General features: G+C 38.6%; 1 protein-coding gene and 1 long non-coding RNA gene across 3 annotated transcripts; one reads left to right on the top strand and one right to left on the bottom strand.

Annotated features, from left to right (window-relative positions):
• The first annotated feature begins 2,100 nt into the window (after nt 1-2,100).
• On the top strand, nt 2,101-5,295 carry LOC121186205. Its single transcript, XR_005894413.1, has 3 exons — nt 2,101-2,255; nt 2,734-3,072; nt 3,568-5,295. It is a non-coding gene; the product is annotated as an uncharacterized LOC121186205 (long non-coding RNA).
• Nucleotides 5,296-7,480: 2,185 nt separating this feature from the next.
• Nucleotides 7,481-13,259, bottom strand: LOC121186180. Of its 2 annotated transcripts, none has more exons than XM_041044847.1 (6): nt 13,194-13,259; nt 11,075-11,198; nt 10,303-10,345; nt 10,126-10,158; nt 9,931-9,963; nt 7,481-8,386 (listed from the first exon to the last, which is right to left on the bottom strand). In XM_041044847.1, exons 1-6 carry the CDS (start codon nt 13,250-13,252, stop codon nt 8,037-8,039), a joined length of 642 nt encoding a protein of 213 aa, XP_040900781.1. In that variant the 5' UTR covers nt 13,253-13,259; the 3' UTR covers nt 7,481-8,036. The 2 variants fall into 2 exon arrangements, with proteins under 2 accessions (XP_040900781.1, XP_040900782.1); XM_041044848.1 differs by lacking the exon at nt 13,194-13,259 and adding an exon at nt 12,144-12,229.
• Between the last annotated feature and the right edge of the window lie 77 nt (nt 13,260-13,336).

Below are 13,336 nucleotides of genomic sequence, written 5' to 3'. Positions count from 1 at the left end.
TATTGTGGGAGAATGTATCTTGTACAGATATTTCAGGTGAGGTAATTCCCAAAGGCCACCGTCTCTGATGAACTGATAACAGATGTGGTTTTAAGAGGTGATCTATATCTCTATAAAAATTTTCCTGGCTGCCTGCGAAAAAAAAGTTCTTAAACAATGAATGGACATAGTAAAAGATCCCCAGAAAACCTTCCCAAAAAATGAAAGAAATTGAGGAGGTTGTTACATGTCTGGATCTGAAGAAACCCAAGGACAATATGGACTCTGATACTTTTGTAAATTTTGCAATTTGCAGTTTTTATCACACTGTACAACATGCTCAACCTTTCCAAGAAAAAAAGACCTGCATTTTCCCCAGTCAGAGGTTATCTGTGAAATGTACCTCACAAACTCCCACTGGATTCCTCCATGAGAAAAATCCCTCTTTTCATGAAGTGGGGGAATTGTAACACGGGAAACTAAACCTCCTCAGTTTGAGCATTCACATCTATGTGCCCTTTTAACTTCCCTGTGTGCCGGAATCTTTATCAGCCCTCTCGTCGTCTTATGGTGACACATTCCCCACATGTAACTCCCCACTTTGAAAAAGCCTTCTTTTGTTCTTTGCTGATTTTGCTCATGGATTGCATCATGAAATCCCAGGATTGTGTGGCCATCACGCAGTGGAGCTCAGCCACAATGCTGACAAAGATTGCCTCAGGGCAGGAAGGAAAGGATGGGCGGAAGAAGGGTTGACTGACGGTGGGAGACCAAGGATAGAGGAAGAGAAGGAGGAAAGCTATTGTAAGGGACCAAGCTGTTATCTTGATGAGCTCCATTTTCAGATTTGTCTGGTGACACAGTTGCAGGTGCAAGTTCTTGAAGAAACAAAAAGTCCACATCACAAGGTTTTGGTTTCCTTCTCATCATTCCTTCTACAGTGTAAATGTGTGTGGGCTCAGAGGGAGCTGTTGATGTGTAAGGGAATAAACTAGGCCAGAATGAGGTTTAACCACAAATGCAAGTTGGCTTCCGCTGCCACCAGACTGTATAGTCTGGTGGCCTACAAATCTCCATCATACCTCCAAGAAATTACGCTTAACCTACTGTACTACTAGGTGGTTTACCTTCTCATTTTCCTATTATATCTGTCATAAGATCAAACGGAAACCATTCGCCTAGGTTAGGTAGAACTTAGCCATAGCCATGAAATTCGCTGCTACCAGTGTCAAAGGGTCATGTTTACAGGGGCAAGAAATCAATTTAATGAAGTGTTAAGAAATACATTTTTTGGATTTAGCTGGAGAAAATGCTGGGGAAAGGACAGGTAGTGGAGGTTAGAAAATCCACAGCACATGATGAATGCAGCCTGAGGTTAACATGAACTTCCACATCAGCTGTGCTGTTGAGTTTCAGTGGGAGAATTTACAAAAATATGCCTGAATATACACAAATTTGTCTTAGTGTAGAGTTTGTCAACAGATTTCACAGTAAACACACAACCGCATGTGTGATACATCAAAAACCAGAGATTGTTCCACTGTACTTTTAAAGGATATTTCAGATTTACAACAGTTTGGGTCTTATTATTGTAGTTTATGCCATCAATCATATCAGTAATAAAAACAGTGCTCAACATTTCTGAGGTCAGGGAACATGGAAACATTGCTGAAAAGAAATGTAAGTATTTCAAGTGGTCAGAGGCTTAACCCTCTGAAGTCTGTTTAAAGAAGTCTATTTAACGGTGAATAGGAAGAGCATGTTTTAATTTTTTTAGTAGCAGCGCTTTATATGTCTGTCTCTCTCTCTCTGTATGTTTATATCACAAAGAGAAATGCTGAGAATTTGTGCCTTTTTATGGGCGCCTGTATCATTTTTCTTGTTGGCTTTATTCTTTATTAAACTGGCACAGGCCAGATAAACTTATTTAGAAGAGAAAATTAAGGTGAATGGAAAAATGACCACCCATTTGTAAACTGTAAATGTCACAAATATCAGAGTTGGTATCTGCCACAGACTGACTTCCTGTTTCAACTTTCACCCACAGTGCTATCTGTAGTTGTGCATGCACAGTTTTTCTGTTGAAGATAGTGACTGATAACATTTTGGACATGCCTGCTTTCTTTTGACCTCCAAAAAAAAAAAAAAAAAAGGTTAAAAAAAGGTTAAAAAAAAAAGTCTGATTAATCTGTTTACGTGTTTCAAACTCATCTGATCATCTTGCCCCTGCTGGACTTTCTTTAGTGATGTTGTTGGATGCCCAGATCTCAACTTTGGTGAGTACAACCTAATCATAACCAATGGAAACAGTGGCCAAAACTGAAGTTAAAACATAAGTTGCAATAAAACAGAATTATCCTTTCACAGGCATGGATCAGTGGAGTACATTAAACTAGAATTTGATTAATTAGTTTGGTCTCCTGCAGGCAGTGTATGGAGCTGTGAACACAACACCGATATACATACATATATACATACCATCAGCTATAAAGTTGTTTGTAAACACTTGCCTGTTTACACATCCAACACACACAAAGCAATGTTACCATTTATTTGGGTGCATGCTACATGACAAGTCTAAGTCCAATATTCACTCTTCTTTTAGCTCTAAATTGATCTCCACCAACTCCTTAGGGAAGTCCTCAGTTAGACTTAACTGACGGACAACTATCTTTATCATTAGCTATAATTACTTTTCAAGCTGCCATCATCACATCATCATGCATTAAACTTTTAATGTGGGCTGTTGTACAGACTGAGGAGCTATCATGAACAGCGAGGGTCCAGATACTGTGGTGGATGTTGACCGGACAAACAGCGGGGCTCAGTGATTGGTCCTTAAGGCACACTTACAGGTGATTCGCCTACTTTCTGGCTGCTGATTGGTGGACTGAAAGCGCTACCGCCCCTACCCCAGGACACTGAACACGGTGAATCCAGGAGTCTCTGCCGGTTGTGGGCGAGTTCAGTCGCCGGCGCTTTATCGAATAAAAAAAGAGACAAAAAGGTTTTAAAAGCCATCAAATCCAGCGCAAATCCACCAAGTTGACAACACTCCCTCTATAACTCCGTCTGACAGCTGAGGCCTGGAAGGTGAGGCGCAATGACACCTTTTGTTTGTTTTGTTTATTTATTTACGTACAGGCTCTGTTGTCAACTAAATGTTTTGTCATAGCTGTGCCATGAAAGACTTGAAAAAGCTTACATTTGTTCATATGAGTGCAAACTTTTGGCATTTAATGCAACATTATCTAAAAAAAATGCTCTGCGTTTCTCATTGTCTTAAGTATCCTGATAAACAGAAAACCGGAAGCCATTTTGCACCAATTGTTTATTTATTTATTTTGCTTATATACCAGTCCTATAATAAAACTAACCTAAATGAAAAATTGGGCTACTTTTATGACAGCTGAGCTGCCTTTTGTCATTCCAATGTGAACACTGGGTGACAGACTTAAACATTTCAGACAGAGCTTTAATACAGAAACCGAAGATGAACTTATTTCAAAGGGATTCTTATATGGTTCACAAAGAATAACCAGACTTGCATGAATATTCATAATGTCATACTTTACTCTCGCTTTGCAGGACGCGGCCGGCCATTGAGAGTCTCCCACTGTTTGTTGCTGGGCAGGTAGCAAACAGTGGGTTTATCAGACTTCTTGCAGAAGAAACAGCTGCCTGCAGAAGCTGGAAAGGATGCCAATGAGAGTGGTAAGAATATATCCAAACGAGAAAGTTAGGGGATGTAACACAAACAAAGAAAACGTTAACGTTTTATAATACAGCCTGTGATTTACAGAGTAATTTTGTTGTATGAATCATGTATCAATAAAACACCGGTTCCAGCTGTACTTAGATCTGTGTATAATGAAAGAAAATAAGACCATTGGGAACAAGGGAGTAAGAACATTCCTGACATTTTGGGGGGAAAATGGCCTTAACAGCTCAGATATTCTGTAGAACCTATGAGGTGATTCTGGTGTAATGTATTTCACAGTTATGATATGCTACAGTGCAGATACAGTAAAATCTCTCAAACTTGCATATTGCTGAAGAGCATAAAAAATATGTGCGTTATGTTCCCAAAATGACAATGGACACTCACCACTGATGGGGCACAACAATGTAGTTTTGGGTTAGGAAACTCGAATCTTGGAATAATGTGAGACTGATCAGTTGTTTATGGAGTAGGTAAACCGGATTGACTACATTGCAATAAAAACAGATGCTTTTACCATTGGCTCCTTTGCAAGGCTGAGGGGAACGTATGATAATTCTCTGTGGGTCAGACGCTACAATCGACCCTTTTCACATTACTCACAGTCATGTAATCCATTACTGATATAAAGCATTGATCCGAGAGCAGAGCATCCAGTCAAAACCCATTAGAAACCCAGTGACATACAGACTACCGTCACTGCTGATAAAATCTGTCCAGACTATATGAGATGGTTTCAGTTCCAATTTTATCAGATGTAGTGTTTGAAAAGATGTGACTAAGACAGTTTACTTTCTTTGACCTTTGACAACTTGTAGAGCATGCAGGCTCCTCCTCAGTTTCACATCTAGTGTTGGCCTTTTAGCAGAAGTTGGAGGTGCTTTGTGTCTTAGAGGGAAGCAGACAGTATTGTATTCAGATTTTCCCATTTGCTGGGGATTCAAATTTCACATTTTAGTCCTAGGTCCACTTCTCTAATTTAAAGGCGATCATTTCCTGCACACGCTTTGACCTTTTTTTATTGGAGAGTCACAACAGAGTTTGTTGATTTTGTTATTGCACATGAGGCAGTGACTGAAATGAGTAACTTTATCCCCGTTTCTTCCTCCTTCATCTCTCTGGAACCCCGGCAACTACAGCATCATGCAAAAAAAAAAAAAAAGCCACTAGTACAGGCACTGGTATTTGTTCTCAGACAGTTAACACTACCACATGATAAACAATTGATTCAACATGAGAACCCGCATGTGACTAAAGCTATAATTAAACAAATCAAAAAATAGTACATCCTGTCAACATGACTTAAAATCACATGACTCATCATCATTGACAAGACAGAGGAAGTGAGGATGGACGTTTTTCCCCCTTTTTTGTATTACATTCAATAAAAACATAAAAAAGAGCTATTGATCATCTAACGGTGTTCTGCATGGTGCAGGAATTGTGGCTGACGTATCAAGTAAAACTTGTAAAACATAATTTGACTTTGTAATTGTATTTGTTTTGTGCCTACATCTTTCTTGTGATCATGTGACTTGATTGCTGTAAAACTGTAATTTCCCCGTGGGATTAATAAAGTAATTTTAGCTATCTAAAAAAGACTTTTACGTGCATTCACATACACATACATTACCTTGAAGCAGTACAGCAATGACACACTGGGTATCAATGCAAACATAGCAGCAGTGGTAAGAATGTAGCTAACTACATTTCCTCAAGTACTGAGGTACATAATTTTACAGCAAAACATAATGAGCTTTTAAAGTATGGTGCGTTGTTATAAATTAAATGACCCAGCAGTATGTAAAGCAGCTAAAATTGTCTCCATCTTGACCAGTTACAAAATTAAAATGCTGCTGCCACATTCATTTTGTCAGTAATTAAGTAATATAATAAAGTTCACCGGTATGTAAGGAGTATTTCTACTTTTGAAATTTTAAGTAAACGCTATTGAAGCATTTCTTCACTGAGCTACTTTTGGAGTAGTTGAAGAGTTAAAGTGGCTGTAATGGTAAAAATAAATAAAAATGGCTAGAAAAAGAGACTATCAGAGAAAGTGTGGTTATTTGTTACACACCAAAGGTGGCCTGTATTTTAAGCATGATAGTAAATAGATTGCTTTCCAACCTCCTGGAATTAACTGAAGAAATGTTTTGTCTGACACACCTCACATGCCATTACCTAATTGAATTCTTAATGTTTATCTCCGCCACATTACCATCAGGAGTGCCCTAACTCGTTTCCTTATATTTTATTTTGTCCTCGGGTCCTTTAATGTTTGATTCCATGGCCCGACTAAGAAGCCATCAGAAATGAAAAGCCTCACAAGCAAAGCCTACATAACTACAATGGCATGAGAGAACAAAAGTGTTTCAGAGAATGTATGAGGAAGTTGGCACCCTCTGGTACCTGTTTGAGGTGATGTCATGCTGCCTGCTTTCTCTAAATCCTGATATTAAGAGGGCTCACGTGTACAAAGGTAGTGTGAGCACTGATACAGTGAAGGGCAGCTGCTGGGCCTTGTGTGTGTATTGGTGTGAGGGTGTATTTGTGTACTCATGAACTTATGTCTTTGTGTCATGTGTCCTGTCCTCCTTTGACACATTGGTTGTGCATGTCTTCAGAAATGAACTTTACATGTATGTGAGATACAATTTGGTGCGTGATGGTGGGGGCAGTATCAGAAAATAAAGTCACCACAACAATGGCGGATAGAGGGAAACTCGTAGAGCTTGTCCACCTATCATACCAGCTATGATGTCACCTCCACCATTTTCTCTGCCGTGATCAGTGGCACTGTAATCTCTGGTTTTTGTTTACATTGTACAAAAGTGGAATTTCCCAAGGAAGATATTTTGTTTTTGGCTAGGAAGGATCAGGCCATTTTTGCCCCCTGATAGATATATATTTTTCTCTTTTATCAGTGGCCTTAGTCTGGTTCAATCAGGGCTTTCTCATGTATAGAAATACAAATGTTCATATATTTGCTTGCATTAAACACAAATTTAATAATTTAAATCCGCTTATGAACTGTTTCAAAGCAGGGTCTTAATGTTCGCTGGACTGATTACTCTTGTTCAGCAGATGAAACACAATTAGGCTGGTTCCAATCCAGTAAATATACAAGAAATTGCTGTTGTTCATTTGATGCAGCAACAAATCAGCAGCTTAATTAGAATATAGTTGCAGGACCCCACTGCCAAAGACAGACATACTGACTGAAAAGTACACTTTAGCAGCTATCTATAACCGGCTTTGTGCGTTTAACATGGATTCTGAGAACAGTATTAGCTCCTATTGCTTGCGAGGAACCAAACTGCCTCTAAGGAGTGTGATGAGTGTTTCGCTTTCAAATATGTCTGTTGATGTGTTATAAAGGGGAAGCAGTATGACTGATGTTGCAACAAATATGTGGCTTCCTGTTTTGCACCTGTAGCTTGTTCAACACAGTCTAATTGAACATAACCACAGTTATTCTGTACTGCATAATGTGTGTGTACAGCCTCAGGCCAGTAGGATGAGTAACACCACATTTTTTGTTGGCAAGGGTGTTTAATGACACTGTTGAGGTTTCTCAGACATCAGTGGAATGTCTTTTGTTTGTTAGCTTTCTAATGTGATGTATGACAATGGTAGTCAGTGGGTAACAGACTGGATATGCAGCATCCAGTGCACTCATACGTGTAAAGTAGGGAGGTGGCCCCACCATGTGGTGTGCCATGCAGCTCACAGTACAAATAAAAAGTCTTTGAAATAGTGCATTTTTTATTACTCCCCACCCCCTCGGAAATCAAACCACAACAATATTATATCCCATTTCATAAATTAAACAAACAGCAGTGACCCAAAAAAAAAAAAAAAAAATGATGCCCCAGACAGTCAGTTAGCTTAAAAAATTACAAGGTCAGCAAACAGCACACAGTTGGACTGATGCGGTATGTTGTTTTGCCAATATATTTTTGTCCAAAGTCAATAGGAAATGAAGATGTGACCTTTTATAACAAAGTTTTGAGTAAAAAAAACTTCTGTACCCTGCCTGATGGAGCTTTATAGCATTTTAGTGTTCCATGTTGGCCACAGAGATGATTAAAAGGCTTTACTACCCTGCAAAGATAAGATTCAATTCCGTAATTGCTGAACATCACAGGATCCCCGTTTTGAGTATGTTTTAGCATAAAATCATCAGTTACTTATCTGGCACGAAATATTGAAAGATAAAAAAACTACTTATGATGAACAGCTTTTGTTTAAACATACTAGTATAGCCCCCACTAACCAGTTCAACCACAAATAATTTTCTCTTGAATAGAAAAAAAAATCCTCGAGGTCTGCAGTACTACTGGAGCTTATAGGCACCCCAGAATGTGCTGTCTTTTAGAAAATCATCTGTGATATGTAAGCTGATGCTGTCTCCCTCTGTGAGGCTGACAATCTTGGCCACCCACACAGAGCCCTCTGTTGTGCTTGGGAAGGTCCCCTCAACCAGTTTCATCACACTTTTACCGAACGTGGCATCTCTCCTCAGAATCACAGATTTGGCTGGATTCTTACTTTGGTGTTTGGTGAAGGTGACCTGGGCATAGATGAGGTAGAAGCTGTTTTCCTTGCAGTGGATAGAGTTGTTGCCCAGGTAGAGGGAGCAGGAGGGACATTCAGGTGATTCTTGCCAAACGTTATCGTGCAGAGCTGCAGGAGATCCAACAAACTTTTCTTCAGCCACTCAAATATTAAAACGTTACCAGCTCACGCATGAAACTTCAGGTGGTGCAACTCCTTCCCACGTTTTATTGTTTTTACATGACTGTAAATTGTTTATGTGAATTTAAACTAGTTTTAGTTTTATTTCTTGAGTTTTACAAATTGTTCTTGCCCATGAAAAGAGACGTGTAACTAAAACCATCTTTAGTAACAGTAATTTAAAAAACCCTTGAAGTCTGATTTTTGCTGTCAGAAACTAACAAATTCAAAAAAATATGAATAAAAACTTGATATTCCTTTCATTTCTGGGCTGGACTATTAGAAACATTCTCAACCAAACTATCATCACAAGCTGTATAAAGACATCAGTTAAACTAAGTCAGAGTTGATCTTCCAATTAATAGCTAATTTCCTTCCAGTCGGCAGACTAACCAACGCCTGACGATGTTTGTTGTCGTGGGCTGTAATTATACCTTAAGCTGGTACGTCCCACGTTATAGCTCTGCTGCAGGATTGTTGTGGTTCTCGAAACCCACTTCACACAGAAAAAGGCAGAGTGGTGGGAGGGACACAGCGCATGAGAGTGGAAACATGATAGTGCTATAAGTCTTTCTCAGTTTAAATAGTGGTTTAGATTGGTGGGAAAAATAAAAAACAGAAATATAGGGATCTCTCATGTGAAAAGAAAAAAACTGTTTGTGTGGCACCCAATAGCTCATAACAAGAGTGTGATTGGAAAAAATAGGTTTATAGCTTAATAATGAATCTTGTGGGAACTCAAATAAACCCAGTGAGATCTGTTTCAGTCAATCTGAATTTCTCACTTTAAGTGTATCAGTTGGGGAATTCAGATTGGGAGTTATTTTGTTGTTATTTACTAGCTGCTGCACCCACTCCTCTTCAACCTGCTGTGCCTTCATCATTGTCATTTAAAGACTTCCTACGTGTCTCAGTATTACTCAGCACCAGTATTACCCAGAGAGCATGTCTGAGCTTGTTGCACTTGACATCTGTAGGCGTTGAATTTGACTGCAGTATTTTATACTGTAGAGGTGTAATGAAAGCAAAAGAAATCAGTAAAAAGTGAGAGTCTCTACTCTCAAAATACATCGGTCAGTTGAAACTTCGTTGGGCAGCTAAGCCTCATTTCTGTCTCTGGAAAGCAGCTCTAGAAAGAGTTTCTCACTCTTTGAGTCTTAGAAAGTGACACCAAAACCTGACACTGACAGATGACATGTTAGAAAAATGTGATATGTTGTATATAATGTTTCCGCGCTAACGCTAGAAATATGTCAGCTTGACACGAACGATTTTAAAATATAAGTGCAAAGCCCTAATTCCTTGACATTTTAGTTTTGCCCTCAAGTTAAAATAAAAAAATACAGCCTTGAAACTTAGACACATGCTCTATATACCAAGAATATGACAACGTTTTTTAGAAAGTCATAATCATCCAAGCACATAAATTTACCACATACGAAGAAGTGATGAAAATAAATCTGAACATTGATCAGAGGAGGAAGTGTACTCACACTTGATTAGCTGGATGTATGAGAGAGAGGATCCTGAAAAGCAATATCATTTAGAAGGTTATCTGCTGAAGAAGCAACTGTACACATCACATTATACTGTGGGTTCTCCATTTAGCATCTTTCAGCTTGTATTAAACCTTTATAAAAGTTTGGTAAACTTTAGACATTGACAATAAAAAGTACATTGTAACTTACTTGCTGACTTCAAAGGAGCTGCCAAAGTGTTGACTGCAAAAGAAAAGAATTAAGTGAAATCCAGCTTTATTCATGTAAATGTGATGTATTTTCAGGTTTTTACTAAAATGCTCATATTCTTTTTAAAAGGTGACTTTTGAAGTGATCACAGCAATATGTGACATCCGGTTCACGTACATGTTGGACTGACATGGTCTGGCTTCAGTGTCGGGACTTCATCCTTGAAAAGACAGAAAACAAAACAAAGCATTGCATCATAATCATCAACCCTCTGACTTATCTGAGATGCCTGTACAGTAATCTTGCGTATCAAAAAGTCACAAAGAGTTGTAGTTTGTGTTCATGTTTGTTATGAGTTACATTATGCTCTACAGGTTCTGTTTTTGTATCCACCCTTCAAGCGTTCACATATTGTCACACCGAGGCACCTTTGAGTGTCTTTATTTCAAATATGGCTCTCATCCAGAAGCCAGATCCTGTCCGTCGTGATGCTGCTGCCACCTAGAGGCACTGACTTTCAGTAACAATCTTAACTTCTGAAGAAAATCTTGTTAAAATAAAGACAGCGATGAGGCTGGAGCCGCTTCGAGACAGCACTTCAAAAAGCTTTTCATTTTTTCATGTAATATCATTTTTACGACTTCCAGCTTTTAAGTGACATCATGAGAATTATGCAAGTGGAATTTTACAAACACACGTGAGACATGATTTCACATAGGATGGCACAATTCCGACCTCACATGTTCATACATGTGACATGTACCAGCTACATGAGAAATAACAAAGAGTCTTAATGTAGAAAACCAAAACAGTTCCAACTACTTTAGTATTCAGTCATCAAGTCACCATATAGTCACTAGAGCAGGTGACAGCTGACACTTAAAGCAGCCACCTGAGCAGTGAAAGTGAATGTGTAACTGTAATTTTCCTTTGTAGCAGGTGCACTGACCTCAGTTGACTTTGATTTGATTGAAGTGAGAAATGCAGCCATAACCACCATGGCCACGGTGAGGAGACCACACCACACCTGCAGCAGCAGGTACTTATGAGAGCACCTTGACTGACCCTCCATTCTGTCAAACACAGACACACACACGCACATGTTGGTTTTGTTAGATGTTTAAGATTGTATTGAGTGTAGCTGATAACCTGGAGACGTCATGGAATACCAAACTGACCTTTTTAATAAGCTAGTCCTCATTTTGTAGTGTTGAGCATGATTCCATTCAGTTATGATGACACTGTACTCACCATTTTTGTTTCTGATGTTTCATATGGCTTTGACAGTGGCATAAAGTAAATAAGTACATTTATTCAGATACCGTTTACAATTTTGAGGTATTTGTTACCTGAGTATTTCCATTTTATGCTGCTTCTACCACACCACATTTCAGGGGCTAACATTGTACCTCTTACCGCACTACATTTATATAACAACAATATGACAAATAACTGTTTGACCATTTCTATAAAAAAAAATGAATACAACTTAGTTATAACAAGTAGTAGCGCTTTGTTTTTTGTTCCTTTATTAATCATCTCACAACTTCTCAGATTATCTTGTGAGCCTAGTTTCAGACCCACTGGACTAAACAAAAGTATATTTTACTGGTGACACCTTTGTACTTGAATTTTATACTTGTAATTAACTTTTTTTTTCATTGTAGTACTTGGTAATTGGTGCATCTGCTTCAGTAAAGGATCTAAATACTTCTTCCACCACTGCCGTTAGGGCAACAGGCGGAGGCAGTTAGGTGAGTTGCAGAGAAATCCCTAGTTTGATCACATTTTTTAAACTATTTGTGGAAGACAGAGTCTCTATGCCACTTCATCAGGTCTCAGAAGAATAATGGTCAAAACTCATAAAATAACAACAAAATAGTTTGTAGACCTTTTACCACTCTTTTTATGTGAGACTCAAGAAGTATAACCAAACCAGACTACACAGAAAATGTACCAGGCTAAAAGTATAAAGCAAACATGACACAATATTAAAGAGTAAACCAGTGGTTTCCAACCTTGTTAGCAGTTCCACCAGAGACAGATTTCCCCTTTAAACTTCTCAGAGTGTCTGCATTGCATACAGTTCACTCTGGGTACATGTACCCTCAGCTCACTGCCACTGTGCTGCTGCCTCTCTGGGATTTTACCTCAGTGGGAGTGCTTTTGGTCCAGCACAGACACCACCATGGTCATGAACACTTTGTGATTTTTGCTGTTTATTTGCAGTGACACAGACTGAAACTAACCAGTGATTGCTAACACACTTCTGGCCACCAACTATAGGTCAAATGGTTGTTAGCCAAACTTCAGACCTTTAAACATGAATGTGAGAAGAGAGTCTAGAGGTAATTTCCAGCAGCATTCTTTGTATACTGGTCTGCTTTGCATTCCAGTGTATGTGGTGTATGTAAGTAGGCGTAACACAGTTCACTTGGTACAGCAAGTAAAGATCAGCAGTAAGTTAATCACTCAGTGTATCATTATATTTAAGGTAACTGTATTTACTGGATTCTTGAAGTATCTGATTCTACATTACATCCTAATTTATGTGCTGACTATCCCATAAAAAGTTGAGCACTTTAGGTTAATTACTCAAAATGCCAGTCAGTGAATAAATCCAAGCAACATCCCAACAAGTCTCATTAAATTTTATATGAAGGGTACAGTTGATTTTCAACCACAGACTATGGAAATGTTATGAATATGTCTGAAAACTCAAAATGTCATTATGTATTGTGTTCAGTTGTATCAAAACATGTTATTATTCCTGCTAGATACTAACACAGAGGAACCCACTAAAATGATGGCTTGATCTGTTTGTAAAAACTCCTTTTTAAAAATTGGCCATCCCCTATCTACACATACAGCACTTGCACAGTTTGGGACTTTGAGCAACACTTTTCCCTCAGCAGCAATTACCTTAATCACACACCAGTGAAAAAACATAAACATAAAAACATGAGAAAGTATAGTATTCTTAGAAACAGGAAAACAGGAATTAAATACAAACAATTTGACACACGTTTAAGAAAGTAACCAAATTAAATCACTAAGTCCTGACTCACCCAGTGTGTGTTGCACTCTCAGTGTCCAAATTCATCTGCTGCTTCTCTCTAAGAGACATGTCAGGTTGACAGGGTTTTCCCTTTGACATTGGCTTATAGTGAGGATGAGATGGAGTTTTTTTTCTTAACTCTGTAGAGAGAGT

Source organism: Toxotes jaculatrix, chromosome 8 (genome assembly GCF_017976425.1).
Source record: "Toxotes jaculatrix isolate fToxJac2 chromosome 8, fToxJac2.pri, whole genome shotgun sequence".
NCBI lineage: Eukaryota > Metazoa > Chordata > Actinopteri > Toxotidae > Toxotes > Toxotes jaculatrix.
This window is presented reverse-complemented; position numbering and strand designations above follow the sequence as displayed.

Coding starts and splice junctions, on each gene's coding strand:
- LOC121186180 (XM_041044847.1), bottom strand. CDS start 13,252: ATGTCTCTTAGAGAGAAGCAGCAGATGAATTTGGACACTGAGAGTGCA. Junction 11,199..13,193: donor GAGAGTGCAACACACACTGG/GTGAGTCAGGAC, acceptor TGTGTTTGACAG/AATGGAGGGTCAGTCAAGGT. Junction 10,159..10,302: donor AGACCATGTCAGTCCAACAT/GTACGTGAACCG, acceptor TTTCTTTTGCAG/TCAACACTTTGGCAGCTCCT.